The following is a 23,632-nucleotide window of genomic DNA, read 5'->3' as shown; positions in this document are numbered from 1 at the left end:
TCTTTCTTGTACCACTGATTCATTACAACCAACACTATTGTCCCATGCAAATTAGCTGCACAGATAAGGTGGCAATTGAAAAAATTACCTCTGATGTCACAGTTGGCCCACTTAATTACTTACACTGCTGACCCAACTCTGCCTATTGAGTCATAACAATTCAATAAAGTAATTATTAATACTTACCTAAATTACATCTTCACATCTTGAATGTATATTGTGAAGATAATTTCACTTCATTTAAGTAATGAAAATTCTGAAGACTGTATAGATTACTTGACATAAATACTAGTTGTCTTAGATGCTAAATTTCTCAAAGGACCCTTTTTAAAATCAATATTACTACAAGCTAATTAACAGACTTGAATTCACGGGGAACCATTCCTTTCTCCAGTGGAAATGTGTCAGTTTGGGGGAGTGAAGGAAGGGGCAAACAATGTATTTTTCAGACATAACAAAAATTCTGTATATCTGCATTGCACATAACATGGAATTCTATTTAACTATAGAGCTAATACCAGTGTTTCTGTAATAAATGTAAAATCTCTGTTCAACTCCTGGAAAGTCTCACAGAGCAAATGTGCATGTTTCAGCCCAAATTTCTGTCTATCAAGAATTTCCTTCCCCACGTTTTTATCAACTCTAGTCACGCTGTCTAAAATGTGAGCCATGCAAATCAGCCTGGAGAGTACAAAATGCAGGGTCAAAGAGTTAGACTGTAAAATTCTGGACAGGATGCGCATCTTATAAATAGTTAATTCACGTATAAGTTCTGTGAAATAGCAACAAGCAAAACATATGATCAGGAAGGTGCTTAAGCCTTGACACACCTATCCCCCCTAAAGTCAAGACTGTGGTCTTGGAAGCCCTTGTTTTGTTCCTGCCTACAGCTAAATTCTGTTTACACCTGCATTTTTTACCTTTGGGTAAAAACAGATTGAGCAGCTTGGAAACTACATCAAACCTTGCCTTAGAGTGAATCTAGAAATTAGGCCCTCCTCCACTTTGGTACCAGGAGAGCTTGATCTGGGAGGAATTTGCAGAGCTTGCCTAAGGGCAGAACCACGGGAGAGCGACACGAATTGACAGCTGCTCTTTCTTAAAAATGTGACTGAAGGAGGAAGAACTGTTTTATCGTTCTTTTTCATACCACAGCCCAGTCATCAGAAGATTCACTCAGAAGGTGGGAGACCAGATTCACATGCATTTCTTGAACTCAAATTTTTGATTTCCTAAAAAGAGAACAAGCTATGCAAGAATTGACAGGGAAGGGCATTCTGGGATTAGGGAGGAATCCTTCACCAGTCCTGTTGAAACTAAATTACTGTACAATTAAGTTAAAAGCTAGAAAAGCTAGAGAGGAACATTAGCTAGAAATGAATATTACCCTTTAGTCCAGTGACAGCTGGGTGTGGTTAGTCAACCTTCTAGTGCTGTTGATAAAAATGTTTCTCGTTTATATCCAGTGACTGCCACATATAAAAAGTAGACAGAAAGCTTAAAACTCAGGACTATTGCCTTGATCTGAGTATCCTAACTTCTAACTACAGAGTCATGCTTCTAGTGCATAGTGTATTTTGAAAGAAAATAGCGAGCCAGCTGTCAACATCCAAAGGGACAACTTGGATGTTGAGCTCCAGGGATCAATACTGTAAATCCAGCCTCCGAAAGGTGTCTAATGCAGGGCTGCAGAGGGAGACAAAAACTTTCAGATATAACTCCTGCTTTAGAATATCTTACTGGCTTCCCCTGCTTAGCGTTGAAAACCCCTTTTTTGAGTGCCTTTGCCTTCCTACCGATTTCTGTGCCTAATTCAAATGTAGGGATACCAATCCCAGAGACAGGAACTTAAAAGTCAAGTGTGGCAGTGCTCACCATAGCTGCACCTAATTGCATTTTTAATATGGTCTTGGATGCCTGACTTGGCTGTTTGGATTCTACTCTGTGCACTGCAAAATGAAGCCACTGCCTAGCTTGCAGGTGCCCAAATCCTTTTCTGGATCTAGATGTCAGTAACTGGAGGCTATTAGGTCAACTGAACATGCTGTTTTGTTTAGTATTTTATTATTAAATATAATAAAACATGATGCAGATTCCAAAAATGAAAAATGAAATGTTTTCTTTGAATCACTTTATGTTGAGATCCATTTTAATGCATTCTTATAGATTTTCTTTGTTAAGGCAGACAGAATGCGTATCAGGATTGAATAAGGTACTGTCTCCTATAGTACACAAAAGAGATTTCTGTTACATGTGAATTTTGTCACACAAACTGTCGTGATTTATTTTCATAGTATGTGCAAAGATAGTACAATCCAAGTCCCTGAAGCCCATGAAGTAAATGGAGATGGTCTCCATTTTCTTCATACTCTTTCTAAAAATACAAGAACATTTGATTAAGGGTTGACAATTTTCTTTTCTTCCTTTACTTGTTCTTGTAATTCATTTCACATGGGAAGTGGGCTGTGTTTTTCTTATTCTTTCTAATTCAGCAGCTGGGTGGCTCACTTTGCTGGCCCACTCTTGTTACCATAGCAACAAGAAGATTGCTGTAATATGATCCCATATGCTTTATGTCAATACATGGTGCTATTGTTCTCTGATAACAATTTGGCAAATGCATTTCCATAGAGTGATAAAAGAAGATTAATTATCGTTCAACTGGATGGCCAGCTCATATGTCATGCACGGACTACAGCATCATGTTAGGAATCATGTCACATGTAGAGACTTCAAGAATGATTGATTTGTGCCATGAAGCATACCTTCAGCACTGACCAGACACTGCTCCTCAAAAATATGCTAGAAAATCAAGGTTTTTGTTCTCAAGAATCATGAGTATGGCCATACTGGATGAGATTAAAGATCATGCTTACTCATTGGCTAGATGTCTCTGTTAGTGGCCAAAGCTGAATGCCCAGTGAAATACATAAATAATTAGTCATAGATACTTTTTTCCACTCTTATCAATGGCATAATTTGAAGTTAACCCTATGGGTATTTACCCGGACTAGATATATTGCAGGCAGACCTGATCTTGTTAAGTACAAATCCACCACAGATTTGGACTGATACACAAGGCTCAGTTGCTCTGCAGCATTTGGAGGAAGCTGCTTTTCCATCTCGTTTCTGTGTTGCAGGAAATCATCCTTGCACTGCAAAACTTATTCCTTGTGTGTTGCAGAGGTGGCAGGAGCCCTGGCCTAGCCATCTTCCAGATTAATTTTGGGATGATATATTCTGCAAGCATTAAAATAAGAGTAATTTCTACAGAAAATGTATTGTGATGATAGGCCCAAACTTGCAGAGTGCATGGAAGAAAGGGCATTTTTGCTCTCCATGAAGGGGATATTTCACTGTCTGCCCTGTGCTCGTCTCTAAAATACTTGAACAAGGTAAAACTGAGCAATGATTCCAATGAATGGGGGAAAACTGTTCCACTTACACTAAGTCTGCTGAAAGTTAAAGTTCTCAATTTCAGATTTGGAAAATAACTGCGTAGCCGGTGATAAGTAGGCAGTGCATTCTGGAGTGATCTACTGATTACTGCATTTCTTATTATTTCTTTGTTAAACCATGACAACAAACAACAACATTTCAAGCAGTACCATCTAGCTATGTCACCAATAACATGGTAACTTTCACCTAGAACCTATAACAAATTGTGTAGCTATTGTCTGAATCCAACCTAATATATTAATTATTACAGTCATCAAAAGAGTTTGCTTGCAATCTTTAAATATCTTGCCACAGAACAATAATATTTATAATTCTGAAATGTAAAAACAAGAAAGAAAGAAACAGACAAATAAGAAATTAGATTTCTGGTTGTGTGAGCACCCAGGAATGTAAACTCTCCCTTTTCTATTCCCTTCCTCCCTTCATATCTACTTTTTCTCCAGTTCAACACTGACTTACCCCCACCTCCAAAATAGGATACGTATGTCCTGGGAAATGGAATATGTATTTTTTACATTATATTATACATGCAGTGCAATTGTATTTCCAAATAATCCATGAATTCAATCCAGGGGGTTGGATAGTACTTATGAAATAAGATAGCTGACATTTCTTTTCTTAGCCTTTATCATTCTTTGTGTGGGTCCACGTCTTATATATAGTTTGCCATTGAAAGCCTCACCAGATACGAATGACTCATTTTCTTGTCACATATTTTTTTACATTCATTGAAATAATACTTGGACAACTCTGAAACAGTAATTAAAATATTTTATAAGACTCCTGCAAGGCAAGGTGATATTTTTATACCCATTATACAGATAACAATCTACAGTGAAGACAAATTAAGGCCAGAATTTGGAAAAAAAGATCTATTACCTCTCAATGCCTATATGTAGCAATTGTTTTCTTTCAGTGTAGTGAGTACTAAGCACTTATCTTCACAGAATGTTACCTATTCAAAGGAGAATTATGGTCAAATTCAGTTTTAGTGGTGAGCACTCACACTTCAGAAAATCCGGCCTTATTGCTTCTTCCCTTGGATATGGATATCAAAGAGTTTTCAGCACAACAGTTCTGTCAAGAAAAGTTGTCTCAATTTGTAGCTAACTGTGCAGGTAAACCAGAAGCCTGAGAAACTTCAAAAAATGGAAATATCTGAATAATATGATACTACCAAATGCACTGGACAGCATGTCCAGCTTTCTGCAAGGACCCAGTTTAAGTCCAGCCAAGCACACCAGCTCTTGTTCAGCATCAATTCTGTTGGGCTAGAGCTGTCGCCCAAAGAGTGATAAAAATGTCTCTGTGATGACAATCCAGTTGAATGCCCCTCTGCTGGTCTGCATATGTAAAAGCTTTCAAAGATTTGTCAGTCAAACCTTCTGTTCAGGACTTCCTAAAATGTGCTAAGTCAGTAAAATGACTTAAATGTGAAGAAGTCTTCGCCCTTTCCCTTTCCCTTTCCCTCTCTTCCTGCCTCCCTCCTTTCCTTTTCTGTGTTACTGTCTTCCCAAAACCTGCGCTGAAAAACAGAGGAGACCAGCTTTCAGCTTGAAGAACAGGAGGCAAAGATTTGGAGAGAAAAAAGACGCACAGTCATTTCCATTGAGGAAAGAAGAAATGGAGAAAAGGAGACAGGGAGCACAAGAGCCTGGCCTGCAGGGATACTGTGGCAGGGAAAGAGCTCAGAAACAGAGGTGCATTTTGGTGGAAGGGGCCAGATTTAGAGAATTTCTGAAATAAAGAGGAAGAAAGAGTGGTACCCAGATAACTTCAGGAACTAGAGGGAAAGGGGAATGCTAGGAAGTAGCTTCTGCCATGAGTTTGGCTTGTAGAAGCAATGAAGCACATGACTTAAAGGTTAAAATAATTTAAAATTAAATACAACTAGCTCATACATGGAAAACATTCCTGATTCATTTTGTTTGGGGCCTAGAAACATTAATAAGTATTAAATACTTGTTTTGTTTTCATGCAGTGTTTTTAACTTGAGTCCCATCATTTTTACTGAATTTATTCAGAACTTAAATGAAGTTACTAAATGAGATTCCTCAGGTGATATGACTCAGGTGATTGACTCAGGCTCCATACTGAGAAACTGTGCTTTCCAACTACAGTTACTTAGAAACCTGTACTTTCCAAGGCCAATGAGTTAATTGGCCACAATTAGCTCTTAATATACATGTATTTCTGTCCCAGGATTCTCAGTTGATTTCATATGTGGGGGCAGCAATATGAGCTGGATAATTAAGGGAACAGAGAAGTGGCTTCCCCAAAGTCATACTCCAAATCAAAGACTGATCCCAGAACAGACCTTTAGACATACTGTCCTATGCATTCTCCACAGACCATCCTTCTACCACATCTACCAGGAAGGGTTTCCTTTATTCTTCTCATGAATTGCCATTTCTTATTGTTCATGAATGAAAGAAATCAGCGTGCATATTAAACAAATACATATATGAAGCAAGGTGCTATTATATACGTAGTTAGAAACAGAGAGAAATCAAACCATACAAACAGGGACAATAGAATTTGCTGACAAAAGGACTGATACTGCAGGGAATCAAAGATTTGTCTGTATCTGGGTTCTTTGGCATAACTGTCTACTCTTGCTGCATAAAGTTATTTTTCTTGGCAGAAAGTGAAGGTCTACTATATCTAAAGGCAATAAAACACATATTTAAAAAAATTAGAACAACAAGAAATAAAAGTCCATGGACAGAATAGACACATTTCCAAATTCCAAGAGAGCTGGAAAATGAAATGAAATAACTTGTATTGTCAATTTATAATTCCTTTCTGGCAACAAGAGGGATGCCTAGGGAGTTCAGAGAAGCTAACAGAACTATAATATTCATACTATATTTAAAAATGGATCAAGGCTAAAAACCAACTCACTATTGTACAATCTTTTATCCTAATGTGGCATAGCAGCAAAGAACTATTATTTCCTTAGAAAAGCCATCTTAACTTAAAGAAGTGAGCTTTCTATGTGATTAAAAGGGGAGCTGTTTGGAGAAGCATTGAAAAAGCTGTTAAATAGTGTGGTTACTGAAGAATAGAAACAATCAATCACTTAAGAGATTGTAAGAGCTGTAACCCACTGCTCAGGTATTTTTCAGCCTGATCTATAAGATTTCAGTGACTTAGATGCAGACCTTTTCCCCCCTTTTCCTAATTGTAAAGGGGGATTATGCATAGAAGGCCATTTTTAACCAATTCATGGCTGTTAACTAGGGATTCAGAGAAAATACTGTTTGGGATTTACACCAGAAAGGTCATTTATTTGATAGGCATTCATCCAGCATATTTGTACTCATGCTATTTCAAAACTTGCATCTAATTTAGTCTTTGAATCAAAAAATGTTCAAAGGATTATTATCCAGTCAGAGACTTTTCAAACAAATATAAAGCAGGTATGATACGTCTAGCAAATTTAGCCCATTGGTGTTGCCATCAATAATGTTAAATCACTCAGTTTCCAGTAATTCGATAAAATACTGCATAAGATAATACTAATAAAAGCCTGAAACACGAGATTTTAAGTAAGTCATGGGTTATATGTACAACAATTGTGTTTACCATCAGTTTCAGGAAAACCAGTCTAAAACAAATGCAGTTTATTGTTGCTCGGAAATTTTATCCCATCTGCATGGTAACTGGAGCATAATGAAGGATGGCAAACTATATAGAATGTAATACGTTAGATAGTGAATAAAATGTGTGAAATGTTTCAGGTGGTGTTTTAACAGTCTGCAAAGTTAAATTATTTGGAGAATAAAGTAGCATTTGTAGTATTTGTTTTCTTGAAAATATATTTTCCTCAGGAGTGGACTAAGAACAAGACCAGCCACCAGATGCGAATTTCATTGTGTGACCTTGCGTTCATGATGAATACAAGTTTGTTGTTAATTCAAGCAATTATGCTTATGTGGCATAAAATCACAGTAAAGACAAGGCAATTTGTTTTATCTTCACTGGGATGTTACATTACTTTTAGCAGTTGAAGAATACATCTTTTTTCCCATTGAAAGTCAAGAGCGTCAAATTCCTTAGAACTGAACCTGTGTTTAGACTCACGTAGAACACTCAAAACAAAATTTTTAGAGGTGACCTCCAATGCAGAGTGCTCATTGTCTGAAAAATCATGACAAAAGTGTTTCTAGCTGAATGCATTAATTTTTTGTTGTCTGAAACAAATGATCTTCTCAAGTGTTGTCCTTTTATCTTTTCTAACTCTTCATTTCCCAATTTTTGCAATGCAAATGTTGCTTTGAAAAGCAAGAAGAATGTTTGGATGTATAAATCCTTCAGACTGATAACATAATCCCAGTGATCCAGATGAACAGTGCTAGACAATTGTAAATCACTGCTGAATTAGATGAGAAGGCATTTTGGGGGGGGGTCTCATCATTGTTTTAAACAACCATTGGGCTAAGGTTGTAAAATCATTAAGTAATGCAACATCAGAAAAATAAAAAACAAGTTTTATTTTTAACAGGTAGCTCTTTGAAATGTGCACTCATGCATACTCAAATTTCAGTACACTGAATGAGGCAGGCGTCCTGAGGGGAAAAAAAAATCAGTAGAGAATCCTATCACTGAAGACTATCATAAGGCATATGAATGAGAGGAACAAACTGAGGTTGCACAGGTACTGCAGCTCTCCACTTCCAGTTTATTTCTGAGCTCTTTGAGTATTTCACCTTGGTGCTCTTGTTGTATAATGTGTGTGTGTGTGTGTGTGTGTGTGCGTGGAGAGGGAATAATTTTCATGAATGGGGGGAATACTGAAGGTCTCTAAAATGAAGGATAGAAAGTTTGTGTGCCTGGTAAATCTAGGAGTCAGGCAATATCTCTACCAGCAATGTCTTACTTGTGTGGCAATTCTGGTATTCTAGAAAAGGCTTTTAAAACGTGGCTGTAGTTATACTAGCAAAATTATAGGTTCTCTCCCTTGTTGAAATTTTAATTATTTTTGATGGAAGGAAAGCTTCTCATCTACTCGATGAAAGGCACAATGCCTTGTACAATACATCTGTTTCTTTACTGGTTTCCCATAAATATTTTGTTCTCCTCTCAACTGCACAATTACTTCATTTGTCTTTCTTCTCTTCTCATTACACCAAATTGCCACAGTCTAGTCATTTCCCCATTTTCTCCTCACCAGACTCAGTACTGACGACAGTAACTATCTATGGCTAATAACATCACCATCAATTTCTTGCTTGAATAAGGCATTAGTTGTATGGTGAAAGGTTGAAGACAAACAGGTCAGGAGGCTGATAAACTATACCAGGATGAATCCTGTGATCTGGAAAATATATTGGTACTATATTTGCATTTTATGTGTCCTCTACTAATTCATTCATTCTCCAAGAGTTCTCAGAGATGATCAATAAAGGATCTAGTATTCCCACTTCAGTTTTCTTAACTCATCAACAAATATCTCCTAATCCAGATCATTCATTTATTTTAATTAACTAAGTATTCTTTTATCTGCTTGCAGTATAAGCTTTCTCTCTCTCTTGCTCTAATATCTCAGTGTTTTTCATTAACACTCACTGTATTTCACTAATTCTTGAACTTTGTTCTTCGCACTAAAGCTAAAATGACTCTTCTCATGAGTTCTAGCAGTGGTCATAATGTTTTTAATGTTTCTTTTAGCTATAGCACATTTAAAAAATTGAATTCATTTTACTTGCATAGTTAATGCTATGTCATTTTCTCTAATTTTTTTTCCATATTGTATTTTGCTTATTTGCCTAACCTCTCATGATTTATCCTCTTTTCTTTATTTTAGATATAGTTTCTGTTTGTTTTCATTTGCATAAGTACCTGTTCATATAACTACCTGAGCTTTTCTTACATCACCTAATCTTCTTTTATAAAGGAAAATGCGTCCAAGAATCTTATATTTATTTCCAGTTAGTAGCCATTTTTATTTCTGTTAGTTCCCATTAATCTTTCCCTGATAACTCCTTCAGTATCCTAAAATGTAATTATCTGTAATCAAGCTCCTCTGTACTGCTGTCTCCTTCAAACATCTTCAGAATTTAGTCAGGGAAATTTGTCATTGTTTGAGATTAATTTACTTATTGGTTAAGATTCCATTTATTTCTTTTTTATTAGACAATATTGTTCTAAAACAGTAATCTACACAACTGTATATTTTGTTCCTTTTTAATTTCTTGTATTGCATAATTTCTTTTTGTATTATGAAGTATCTCTATATGAAATAACTTAGAATAAGCTATAATTTTCCTTTACATACAGGTCTCTGGTTTCAGGTCTACTATTGTCCTACATTGCAAAGCTTTCCTTTATTCTTCTATAATATAAATATAACTATAAAATGACTGTCCTTCAAATCTCCAGTTTTTTACTCTATATGTTCTCTCTCAGACTTTCCTTCTCTCTTATCTTTTAGACTTTATGGTACTTTTAATGATTTTTCATATTGTCATGTTTTCCATATCTTTCCTAAGTTAGAGAATAGCAGTATACACATCATTCTGTTTACAAACATTTCTAATTCTTGGAGTTTTGCCATTGTCCTTTTTGACAGCAAAATCAGCTGGGAGGTTTTGACCTTGAATAAATACATAGCAAGAGTGTTGTATCAGCATGGTATCGCTTATTTTCAGAGTTATTAAAATGTCATGCTTTATTATATCATATTTAGAGTTTTCAGCTGCTTTATCAAGCTAACTTTTATATGAAAAATTTGCAGCTAGTTTCTCATAAACGTGTATTTGGGGCCCATAGAAAATTCCTTACATGTGTAGTCTCAGAATATTCTTTTTAGGTGTTATCAGTGTTTGCACAGTGTCTATCTGCACCAGGTGTGCTTTTAGCTCAAGCACAACAATGATATATTGTTAAGACAGATGGGACTAACTCCAGCCCTCAGGTGCCATACTCACACAGATATGTACCATGAAATAATTTCACTTGTATCAAATTTTTTCAAAGAACCATATTTTATAAAATTTTTGTTTAAAAGTAATTTGCATATGCAATGTGCATTGAAACTTAATTTAGATTCCTCCAGACATTTTTCATTTTATTCTTTGAAAATAGACACATTTAGATACTGAAGAGAAAGGATACTGTACTTGTGTTATATTTCTTTGATTTGTAGAATCATGTCCTAAAATTACCAGTCTGCATTCTCATTTTAAAAGACTTCAATATGAAAGGATAACTACACCAATTCACTCAGTTCTCCTAATGAGAAAATATTCAAAAAAGTTTTTACAACAGAAAAAGGTGGCAACAAAGTTAATATGTAGCTATTAGGCATGACTTGAGAGGCAGTGTAAGCTATTTTAATTAGGAACTCAGGTAAACACTGTCAAACCTAGATGTTTGAAATAGTCGTCATGGAAGAATTGCTTAATTTTAAAAAATGCACGTTGTGATTGCTTCCCAACTGATTGCAGTGGGAATTTCAAAAAGTTTAGATAGACTTGTCCTAAAGAATGTCTAACAGAACCTGAAGAGATGAAAGGGGTTACAATGAATCCTGCAGGACCCTGTTTGTTAATGTAAGTTGTAATCATGATTCTGGATGCAGTGGCCTTTGATGTCTGGACTGACCCTGTCTAGTGAGGGTAAGACTGAGCCCAATACATTGATATGTACATTGGACAAGCTCTTTGCTCTCAGACTGTTGTAGTGACCTTCCCAGTTGAAGAGACAGACAGGCACTGGATGTTATTAACCTGAAAGGCAGATGCGAGTGGAAGGACAGCCCATACAGTGTTTGGCATCTGGGTGGGCCATCAATTGTGCAGCCTGAAGTCCTGCCTATGTGCACTCTATGTACAACCTTGTGTTCTTCATTTAAGTAGAGATGGCCAAATAATCCAGAACAGTCAGAAAAACTTAAAGATTTTAAAAGATTTAAATTTTAAAAAGATTTAATATTTAAAGATTAACTTAACAGATCCAGAAACATCTGGAACTGTTCCTGCACAAGACAGGCAGATGGACCCATCCATGATCATGCACCTTTAAGATAAAGCTGTTGGGACAGGTTTAGGTGAAAACATATTCACTCTCACTCTCAGGAAATCCACCATAGTCAGGATGTCTTAACAAAGTCAATAGTCTGTTTGGAAATGGGTTGCTTATGAACCAATTGTCTGTCTGGGTAAAACAAATAGAAGTTCTGTCTTGTTTCTTCTTTTTTTTTCCTGTTTTGAGCAATCATTACTGCCAGAACTTTCATAAAGTCCTTTGTTAAGTACAGGATCAGTCAGTAGCCTGTGGTGCCTCTGTTTTTTAAATACACATGCATACATATATATCATTCATACATATATATTTTTTATATATATATAAACATGAAACAGATTTCTCTAAAATCCCTTTCCCCTGGGGTATGCCAGAAAAAGCGCTGCCTCTCCAGATCTGCATGCAGTTCACATGAGGATGATGAAAAATGGTCTGAGACCACCTCGAGACAGAAAGACAATGCAAGCTATTATTTGCACATGTGATATTGAGGAGGACATTTATAAGTACTTCTGTCTCTGGACTAACTTGAGGAATACCATGATGGAAGCATTAACTCGAGCATGCAGAATGGGATTGTTTGTTGGACCTGCTGCTGTTGCAGGATGACAGGCAGAATCTTTATCTCTGGCACCCACCTGAGCTCAACTTTTCAGCTCTTATAATAGTAAGAAGAATCCCTACTGGGATGAAAAAGAAGATCTTGAAGCCTCAGGGCTGCACGTTCTGAGGAAGGAGGAAAATATTCCAATAACAGTACATTGTGTTTTCTTTTGGGAGGGCACTGGGTGGATTCTAGCCCAAATTAAGACATTTAAGCTTTTGTGTCTACATGAGAGCTTAAGGACTTCACTCCAATTATAGAGATCCAGTCAAAAAATTCAGTGAGGCCTAGAGAGAGTTTCAGCTGACCAACTGAAGTTACTTCAATTTTTCCTAAAATACGTATGCTAGCAGTTAGTCAGCCAATCAGCTAAAATGCACTCTATGCTCCATCAGCTTTAATGACTGATGAGGTTCTTCACCTAGTTGCCCTTAAATAAGAATCTAGAGTCATTTGAGGTGCTGTAGTGTACACTCCCTAGACTCCAACCGAAGCTCCAGATGAATATGAGCTTCCCATAGATCCTGTATCATACATGCCAGCCCTATGTAGATGTCTCAGACATCTCAAATGATTCCATGTGAATGTGGGCAACTGAATTGAGTCCTAGATATCTACTCACTATAATGGGATTTTAGATACCTAGTGCACATACAGAAGTCTATATTTGAACTTGAACCATGCCCCACTCTATGTTCGACTAACAGCTCGGACTAAGGAGACAATCACAAAGGGTTACACAAGGCAAAGGGCAAGGGAGACTCAGAAGCAAGTACAGTGACAAAGGGCCACTTGGCTCAGGGTGGAATCCACACTGGCACTGAGAGGAGCTCCACAGTCTTAATGGCAAGCACTTTAGATCTACCATGAGACTTCTGGGGGTCCAAGTGAGGTCCAGATGAGGGGACTGAAACATGTGGTTCCAGGTATACATTCCAAAGACTTCACTAGACAAGCAGAAAATCTTAAACCATCATCAGGAGGGCTTGTTTTCCTTCTACTCCACTCTGCTAAAAACATGACTTGCTACACATCACTCAAATCCTTAAATCGTTCTTCATCATCTCTGGGTAAAATACATGCAGACAGTGCTTTCTGATAGTTTTCTTACACTTCAGCTGATCCATGAGTGTCCTCAGCAGTCACTGCAGTAGCTGTTATGGGCCTGGACTGCTCAGAGTCTGAATATTGGAAGGGTAGATCTCCTCTCCTAAACACTTGAGGAAACCAGCGCCTGAAAGTCATTAAAGTCACTAAAGGCTAGAACCCTCCTCAGACATTGGCCTGTTTTTCATCTTCTGCAGCATGGCTAATTTAAGAAAGGTGTTGGCAGACTGACTCATTCTTTCAAATTTCCTTCTCATGCCCAAATCATCAATTTCTGCACCAGGTATTTGTGGATAAAAACTGTAGTGATCTCTGCAGGTACAGGACTTGGAGGCAATGCAGATAGAGAATTTCTTTCAGGTATGATTCTCTCTAAAGAAATAAAGTTATATCTGTCTGACATGTCTATTCTCTACACTCAATAGATAATTTAAAACCCTCCACAGATTAAAGACAAGAAGAATTATTGGGTATTCCAGGACAGTAAATCCCAGGAATGAAATCTGAGAGAAGGTAGAGTTCAGACAAATTCAGCTCCAGACCCACTGAAAGGAGGGAGGAAGGGAGGGAGGCAGAGATGGAAGGATGGAAGGATGGAAGGAAGGAAGGAAAACTCAAAACTTAATTCAAAAGAAGATGCTAAGAAGGAGTGAGAAGGTAGTCCATGCCTAGCATGGTGAAAGCAAAAAGAAAAAAAAGATAGCTTCCTGTTTTTGTGCAGGTAGGTTCCCAGCGTGAATATAAATGCAGTAAACCATTAGAAGGAAAAGAAATGTGTGTGCAACTAAGATACCAAGTGGAAACTCAAGGAATCTACATTCATTTCCTAGACAAGCTCAGTGTGACATAGAACAACGTTTAAGACTCACGTGAGCTGCATAAGCGTCAGGACTCTAGAGCCATCTGAGATGCTCTGTGGTATCCCACCAGGCCTCCAGCTGCCAATCAAGATGGGCCTGTGTGTCTTATTGGTCCTCAGTAATATCTGCCAACCTGTCTGGATCTTCCAGATTCCTTACAGTATCTCCAGTGGTACTAGATGCCTACGTTTAGGCAACTGAATTATCTGTTAGATATTACTTTGGCAGCTACTTCAAGATCTAGCTTCTGTTGGTCTCAGATGATTAAGTAGTTTTAAATTCCACTCTGCAGTCATCCTATGCCTCAATTTCCCAACAGTGAAAAGGAGACAACTTTTAGAAATATTTAGGCAATATTTAGTTCCTCAGGTAATGCAAGCCATTTAAGTACTTAGAGGGGTCAGTTGCATGTATGTAAGTTCACAGTTAGCAGGGGGAAAAGATAAGAGCCTAGAGTCAAATGCCTGTTAAGGTTATTAATTGTTACTTGTGAACAATAATTTGGAATGTCAAAAAATGTGATCAAATGCTTCATATTTTTCTGTTAACTCTTTCTGGTTGCCTGGTCCCTGTTTCTCTCATATAGTGTCTTACAAATCTTTACAATAGAGATTATCCTAATCATACTGCAATATTAAGCAAGTGATACAATTTCAAAATATCTTAAATGATTAGAACAACCTATAAATAGATAGTCATATGCAGTCTTTAATCAAAACTAGTCCCCAGTGGGCAGTCATTTGATTGAACTGCTTTTACCTCTGTGGATCCAGAATGGAATCTTTGATGAAGCTCCAAAGTTGTAGAGAGCTACATGCAAGGTAGTAACCCCATATATTTGTATATTTTCATCTATTTCTCTGCAATTCAACTTTTTCTCAGCAGATGAAGTTATGTATGACTGCAATTCTGCATAAAGTCTATAACTTGCGCTAGGGATATGCACGGGACCTATGCATCAAAAAAATGTTCACTGATTCATTAGGTTTCCTCAGTGTTTCTATCTAGACTAGACTATATACTACAATTTACAACTGATCTAATTGTTCTCCAGTGCTTGGGGATTAGTTAACTGCAATATAGCCTTTACACTGTCAAATTTGCAGTATCATCTGCATCGTCAAATATAGAGTAACACTGCACAAAACAGTCACTACCAATTTTTACATGAAGGATATTGTAACCCATTACATGACAAATTACCAAAGCTAATAATAATTGTGTGTATATATATATATATATATATATTCAAGTATGATTTGATTCTTATAAGCATATGTGAACCAAGTCTTGGGACTGAATCTGTCTGGGGCCTACTAAATGTTATACAAGTGTTATTCCTGCACTATACTAATAGTATGTAGGAATTTCATTTGCAAAAATGTGCACAAATACTCTGTAAATAGAAATAGAGTAGTTAAGGAAAGCACAACTAATATTTTTAATACTATCTTTCAACATAGTTTTTTAAAAAATACATTGCACTTAACTGTGCTTAGACTTAGGAAGATTTATTCATGTTGCTTAAAGTGTGTGGACTTTCTAGTAAGAAATAGCCTGTTTGCTATGAACTTTGCAATATGAATATTTTTTTCCATAGTTCATCAAGTGCATACCTTTCCTAAATACCCAAGGGAGACTAAACACAAGGAGTGATCTAACGAATGATAACCATGAAATCCTTTTATCTGAAAAACACCTTTTAACTAGAACGTTAATTCAATTAGTAGGATTTTACTGTTGAGAGATGTCTAAATAGAATATATTTGTTCTCAGATGTACGTTTTTCCATGGACATTAATTATATCATTGTGATATTCCCTCTCCTGTTCTGAACATCTAGTAAGACCTGTACTACTACATCATACTTAATAGGAGTGTGATGGTTGTTGCTTAGGCAACAGAATGAATAAATGCAGGTCAGAATGTGCTTCCAGAAAAACAAAAGCAGGAATATGGTACAGCATGAAGAACAAACATGTCTAACTGATTTTTACTGCACTGAAATATGAGATTTGTTCAATAAGCAACTAAGCTATTTTAAACACATGTATAATTTAATAAGCTTGTAAAATATAGTTTAATATGTAAGCAATTTTAATAAAGGTAAACCAGTTCTCTCATATTAAAGAAGACTATAGCACATTTAAGTTTGGAGAAATCTGAATTTTTCTATTAACATACCAGGTCTTTCCTCTCTAATTTCCCTATATACTTACTCTTTAACATTTTGGCTAAAATGTAAAATATTTTAACAAACACTCTTAAATTTTTCAGGAGAGGCTTACATTACATAATGCTAATAAGTTCAAAAGAATAATATAAAAAGAAATTGGTATTTTCTGATCTTTTTTATTTCCAGTAAAATACTGGAAAGATTCAATTTCTGATGCAAACAAACTGAAATAAGTAACAATATGCTGAACTGTGTAAAACTAATAAATTAATAATTATAAAATTACTAAGACATAATTGTTTTATTACTGGATAATTTTACAGCTTTTTGCTTAATCATTGGATTTAAGGGTCTAATCTTCCATTCACATATGCATGCAGCCAAAACTAGAGTCACTGTGTGTTTTACCTGTGATATATATTTAAGACGGAAGTGCTTCAGAAAAGGATTAGATCAAGATGACTAGAGAACATTAGCTATCACACAAGTACGCAGGCATAACTTAATTGGCCTGATACCTGAAAAAGTTTGATTTGAGTATTTGATAGTAGAATCTCTTACAGACTGTGTATGTTTATGTAAGTATACCAATAGGAGATTTAGGAAATGAGTCTTATGTAAACTCCAGCAGAATGTGGATCAGGCCCCTCTACAGCCGGTGAATGTTTGGAAAACCATCCAGGGCAGTTTCTTTAGCTCCCAAGGTGCTCATCATTTACCTGGGGTAGGTGCACCCCGCCGCGTTTGTTATGCCACCTACAGCCTCTTGTGAACAATTTCTTTCGGTAATCTCTTTCGGACTAAATGAGCAACTACTTATGTAACTAATGCTCCCATATACATAAGAATTTATAGTTGCATTTTGGGAAACTGTGGCTTGAAATGCCTTTTGGAATGTTTTGCTGGACTGCTGGGCTGACAGCACACACTTGCAGCTTTGTCTGTTTTTTCAACAATATTTAAAGTTAAAAGAGTCTAATGATTTTTATTGATATAAGCAAAAGATCACATGGCAGCCATGTAAAAACAGGAAGAAACCTCTACACTACTCTATTGTGGAAATGACATAAATTTGTCCCTTAATTTTCTGATCACTAACCCATAGGCATATAATGATGCTGGCAAAATAAATGAAATAGGAAAACCAGAATTCAAATTATGGATTTATAGTCATAATATTCATGCTAAGTTTCATTTCTGTTTCTTATATGCCAGGTGTAAGTTGTGAAAATTTAGAACTGTTCCAAGAAATTCATGGTCACTAAAAATATCTTAAATAAGGGGTGATTAATAATACTTTAAGATCTGATACTTTATAATAAATGTGGTAAGGATTTTTGCAAGAGGTACAAGTAATGAGAACACTGAAGCAGACAGAAGAGTGATTATATAACAGTCTTACTTCTCTCTTTACTGTCAATATTCATTTCAAAAGAAAGTTTGCATATGTCAGGTCTATGTCACCTTATACCTCATGGATATACTGTAAATTCTGAAGTACATAAAATTTTACTTCATTCACATATTCCTGATAAATATCTAGAGTTAAAACAAGAAAACTGAACTATTTAAAGGAATGTATTACTTTTTCAAACAGGGCACAAGTTTCAACAAGTGAATCCCATAGCCTGATTTAAGATGCAAAAACATTTAACTGAGACATCCAGAACCACTTACAGAGATAGCATATTTTATTAAATTATTATCTGTAATTAAAATACCTCTCAATACAAGAATGGCATTGCATGTTATTTAATTATTATTATGATAGTGCTAATGTTTAAATAGAAGTAATAACGTGATATATTGCAGACAGGGGTGTGTACAGCTTTTACATGTTGCAAAATTGCCTCCTGCTAAGCATGGATTAAAAGAATTATGCATTTTTTCTTTTTTAACCTGAAAATTGATGAGGGGGAGAGAAAGAACCTTTATATTCAGTTTTTCTTTTACCATATTCCTGGCTGGAATATTTTGTAACATGTATAATTTGGAAGTTTATCCTAGGACAGTTTATATATTAATTTAGCTAGACATAGAAAAGTGAAACACTAACAGATCTTCTTAGTGCAATGCAGAATAGCTCTAAGGTTTTTATGATCACAGAAGAGACAGACAAAAAAAAGGCAGCTACAGTGTACATACACAGCTATGCACAGAAGATTTCTTACCATAAATTGCACATTGTCAAATCCATTAGCCAGCAAGTGGTTTTCATACTGAGGTAGCCCAATATTTTCCAACCATTGTCCCACTGTCTGGACAGGGCATCGGGGTCCTGTAGGAGGGTGAAGAGGGAGGCGTTTAAGCAACGAATAACCATCCACTGGATAATAGCGGTAGTCCTGGGCTGAGAGGTGGCATTGCCACATTGTGTTCCTGGGAAAGTTGGTATCAAACGAGCCCGCCAGCTTGACAGATTAATGTTTTCAGCAAGCAGAAAAGTCAGATGTAAAACATAGTTTACAGGGCAGTATACAGCATAAGATCTGATCCTAGCTCAACATTTCTTAGTTATTAATCTTTACTACAGACCAGTACGTCATACAGTAAGGGGAAAAAAAAAAAAAACATATCAAGCTGTCAGCTAAGCTGTTCTCCGTTATATGTGATTGTTGGAATACTCCACAATGAGCAATGCACTGCCAGCAGCAAGAATTCTTTTTATCAAGTACTCCTACACTCATCAGTATGCAGCTCCATGCTCCTTGCTCCCCCTCGCTCGCTCCCCTTCATTACCCAGCCTAGGCTACACCTCGCATTTTCAATAATAGCCATCAGATAAGGCAGATTTTTTTTTGTCTGCAAGCTGTAAGCCTGCTGCTGCTGCTTCCTCCTACACACCCATCCAAGCGTCAATCTTGAATGATGAGAGCAGTCAAAACAAATGCAGAAAATAGCAAGATTCAAAAGCAACCTAGAGCACTTAAATCTGAATAGAATCTTCATACCAGTTACGCTTTACATATCTGTTTGTTGTAGATTTTTACGTTTCACAAGACATTAGAAAATGCAAAACATAAGCCATAGCCTATGGCATGTTTTTTTTTTTTTCTCTGCATACCCTTTTTGCCTTTTAATACAGCATTTGCAGCAGTCTGTATTTCTGCTTATGTAATAATAAAACCCTTCAATGAATCAATAATGAATACATTTTACAGTTTCTCTCCTGTAGTACTGCAAAAGACATAAACTGCACAACAATTTTAGTCAAAGCAATTAGATTATCTGCATGATTTCTTCAACCATAAAATATTATAAGACACAAGGAAACCTTCATGCCAACATGTGAAATAATTCAACTTGAAAAGGTCACCATTTCAAATGAATAATTATTTTTACTAAATAAAATTTTAAGTTTATATCCTTTTGTTACAAAAATATGAATGATAGCAGGCAGACACATAAGATTGTCATGACTTGTAGAGAGGATGTATATTTTCTTGACTATAACAGTAAAAAAAATTAAAGAGAAGATACTAAATTTCACATTAAAGGGAAAATTTCTTTCCTGCAAAAGTAACCAAATATCTCAAGATATATTTTCCCTCAATATTCATTTTCTGAGACCGATTGTCTCAAGATGAAAACATTTGACACCTTTGTTCAGAGAGGAACGTTTACTAAACTTCCTTTTCACAACAGGTTACAGGTCTTAGTAACAAAAATGGCAGATAATGGATATATTCAGAGTATAATTCAAAGAACTCCAGTAGAACTTCAGTTATTGAATACATTAATTACTTTTCTATATTTTTCTTGTCCATTGTGAATCTCAAGCAATGACTAACTCCAAAGAGGAATTTAAATCTAGTCATAAGGGAATTGTAGATATCTGTCAAAGGCATCATTTGGGATTGATGATATTATGATGGAAAACTGTTTCATAAAAAATACAAAACTGCATTCAAATGGCCACTTTATAATAAGAACTCTTTGCAAGGGACATGCAGAAGCTTCCTGAGCGCTAGCAGTATGGACTCAAAATTGAGCTGGGTGTTTTAAATTAACAATAAGACTTTCCGCTAAAACCTGAAAGCTATCCAGCCAGTCCTTGGACTAAAACTGGATGACCTTTTATTTTCTGATATTGCTGCTTGCAAAAAGAATTCAAAAGGGTATTTTATTATTTTGGGGGGGGGTTGTTTTTTTGTTTTTCAGACAAGGATGAATGTACTCTGTTATCTGGAGACAAAGTTTGGGAAGAACTGTATGTAAGTTGAACTCTTGATTCAAATTGAAGTACATAAAGATTTTGTAGAATAATTTTAGGTGAGCCATAGAAGATATTTTATGAAGTTGGAAAGTTGCACCACACTGCTGAGAGATCTTAGATTAATCCAGTTCTTCTTATTGATATGAGTACATCAATACATGAAGTAAGAAAAACCCATTAGGCGTCTCAGAAAAATACTGAAGGCTTACCAAAAGAGGGTCAATCTGTAACTGCTGAATGAACTTTTAGGAATGTTCTCAAGAATTTAATCTCAATAGAGTGTGAATATAGGCAACATAGAGTATATATTTTTGATAAGAGTACCATTTCAATCAGATTAACGGATAATTCATTTATTTTCAGAGAAAGTAGATATTCTAAAATGATTGGAATCTAGGTCTCACAGAGATACAAACGAATTTGTTCTCGCCTATCTGTAAATCTTCCCTACTTATCAGAGGTTTTTTTGCTATGAATCAATATGTTTGTACACTGCTGGAGCATAATCCTTTCAGGGCTGCACCCAGTCAATAGCTATGCTGCAAGGAGGAGGGTAGGCTATGTTGAGAAGAAATACAGTGGATTTCCCTTGGGTTAGCAAATTTGAAAGGCTGGGCAAGTTCTTCAGAGAAAAAAACTGACAACAGAATTATCTTAAAAGAGACGAGAATTAAAACCTTCTTGCTAATTTTTTTTTAGTTGATTGAGAAATCATGAATTCCTTAGAAAAAAATTCCTGAATTTGTCTTCTGCCTTCCCCAATAAGCAGAAAAATTGAAACTGGGAAGAAATCTAGTGAAAGGTAACCCCACTCTTTGAAAGGATTATGCATGACTAAGTCCAATATTTCCCATTCATGCACACACAGTAATGTCTCTGTATCTGGGTGTTCCCCACAAAAATGTTTTGCCTATAATAAGACACAGCCAATAATCAATACACCACCTTTGTGGTCAAAATACTTCTTCCTTACCTTACTATAAACAGCACAGAAGTTATGCTGCCAGTGAATATGAGAGAAGTGTTTGTCTCAATGCCTAGCAACCATGTAGGCAAAATTCAGCTTTTGAGTGGCTCCATGGGCACATATCCTCATGTAGCTCTTGGTGTTGTGTCTAACTGATCTCCATGGCCCCAGCACTGATGATTATAGCACTGTTGGTCCTACTGCTTGAACTCCTCCAACTCTGTCTTCTTCCAGTAACAACTACATGTCTGACCCCATCAACACAAAATAACATTGCTCACCAAGGGGAGAGAAAATGAGGAGCACAGCTGTCTTGCAGACCTGTCCTCATCCCTGACTCTCTTCTCATTCCTAGAATATCCTCTTATCTACATGATTTTTTTTTCCCTCCTTCTTTTGCCAAAGGTAGTAGTGAGGCAAAGGCAAAGGAAGGCACAGAGCAGCAGAGCCGGGAATGCAAGAATTAGGGTCAAGTGTGCTGTTACCGGAACTTGCAGCTGACTTGATCTCCTTGTCCTGAGCCAGTCAAGGCAACTGGTCGTATTGGAGGGGCTGCTCTGATATTTTTTCTGCTCTGATATTTTTTCTGAGCCAGTACAAGTGGGACTTGGAGCAGCTGCTGTTGCTGTGAGACCAGAAGGGTGTCTCTTCATTTTGCTAAAGACTGTGATTCAGTGCCAGCCCCATCGATGTACTGCTGCAGGCAGTGTCTACTTTGCCTATGCCTAAAGCTGGTTCTGATAATGAAAAATGTAGTGCAGATTGTGAGAACTGGTCTCACCTCCAACACATTTACATTCCACTGTGCTTTCCTGTGATTTTAGAGAACATGAATCCTATGATAATCCTTCTGTGATACCACAATCAAAAAAGATGTACCTATTCCTGCATGGAAGCAGTGACGCATAATTCTCTTCAGCAATACAGGAATAGCAATACTTGGTTCTTTCTTCTCCAAGGCAATAGAAGAAGCACATTCAAGTGATGTCTGCAAGAAAGATGCCATCTGGTATGCTATACGATAATTTCTACAAGATGTCTCGTTCCCAATGAGACTCAGAATATCTTTATTGTGGTGTTTGGAATTGACTGCATGTGTGATATCAGAGTGCACATGGTCTCAAACATCTTGTAAGGCAGATTTGCTTTAGTCAAAATGGAATTTATGGTCCCTCTATTCTATTGCTTCAACTGTTATCTCTGTGGGTTTTTCTTTCTTAAGTTTTAGAGTGACGAAAAGAAAGAAATGCAGTGATAATCATAATTTACTTGTAGAGGAGGTGCTTCCCAAGTTAACATGAACAGATTATTATAATCCATTTTCTTAGTTAGATCACTACCTGCTGAGCATTGCTAAATACTTCTGGTGTTACAGAATCAAAACTTAGTAGTGACTGACGGAGAGAATTCTGAGTGGAGGCTATATCACAATATGAAAGGATGAATCTTTCTGTTGAGAGCCAGTTTAGCGGATCTGGTGAAGAAACTGATGCTAGAGTAAATACTGTAAACTTAGTGTGTTGAATTAAAAGCTTTCAGCCTTATCTTATACTAAATGGGATATAATATTCCTTTTGCATTTATGATTTCAGTTGGAGAAGAAAGCTATTTCTTGGCATTGGGCTGGAAGTTCTGCTGCAGTAGAGTTTGTGTGACTGTGTTCTAGTGAATAAAGTAATCTAATGACATGTATTCCTGGACAGGACATAAGAATAGCTAGGAACAGGATGTTATCTGAGAAAAACTATGCCTAACATCCAGCCAATGAATATAGTTCAAGAAGTTAACTACAGGAGAAGTATAGTAGGTTTCCAAAAGGTACATGCAAGGTTCTGCTTTATCTTGCACATTTCAATTATTTTATTAGGCCATTTAAATGCTTAGACTTTAAATTATCTTTAACATAAAATTCTGAAAAACCCGGATGCCTTATGTAAAAACTGCAACTTCTGACAGCAGCCTAGCTCTTATTACTTTGGATGATCATGTTAGGTGAGGGTGAATATTTTCCTGGAACTACTCTTAGAGATATTATTCATGACACATACAGAAATAAAACAAAATCAATTGAAACAGCTTGAATTTAAATAACGCTAATATCTATAATCTAAAGGTTACATTTCATTGCTTATGTGCGGCTCAGAATGAGCAAAAATAATTCCCAGATCACAGTTAATGGAACAACCCTCACTGACTAGGAAAATCATCCTCGCAA

At 36.4% G+C, this 23,632-nt stretch overlaps 1 protein-coding gene across 1 annotated transcript in view; it reads right to left on the bottom strand.

The window, feature by feature from the left end:
* Nucleotides 1-23,632, bottom strand: part of ANKS1B (ankyrin repeat and sterile alpha motif domain containing 1B) — a 449,800-nt gene that overhangs the window by 184,729 nt on the left and 241,439 nt on the right. Inside the window, exon 15 of the mRNA XM_067312063.1 lies at nucleotides 18,406-18,512. Coding sequence (XP_067168164.1) covers nucleotides 18,406-18,512 — 107 coding nt within the window. The remainder of the gene's footprint in view (nucleotides 1-18,405; nucleotides 18,513-23,632) is intronic.

This window comes from Apteryx mantelli, chromosome 1 (assembly GCF_036417845.1).
Source record: "Apteryx mantelli isolate bAptMan1 chromosome 1, bAptMan1.hap1, whole genome shotgun sequence".
In the NCBI taxonomy this organism is placed as follows: Eukaryota; Metazoa; Chordata; class Aves; order Apterygiformes; family Apterygidae; genus Apteryx; species Apteryx mantelli.
Note: the sequence above shows the minus strand (reverse complement) of the source record. Positions and strands in the feature narration are given on the sequence as shown.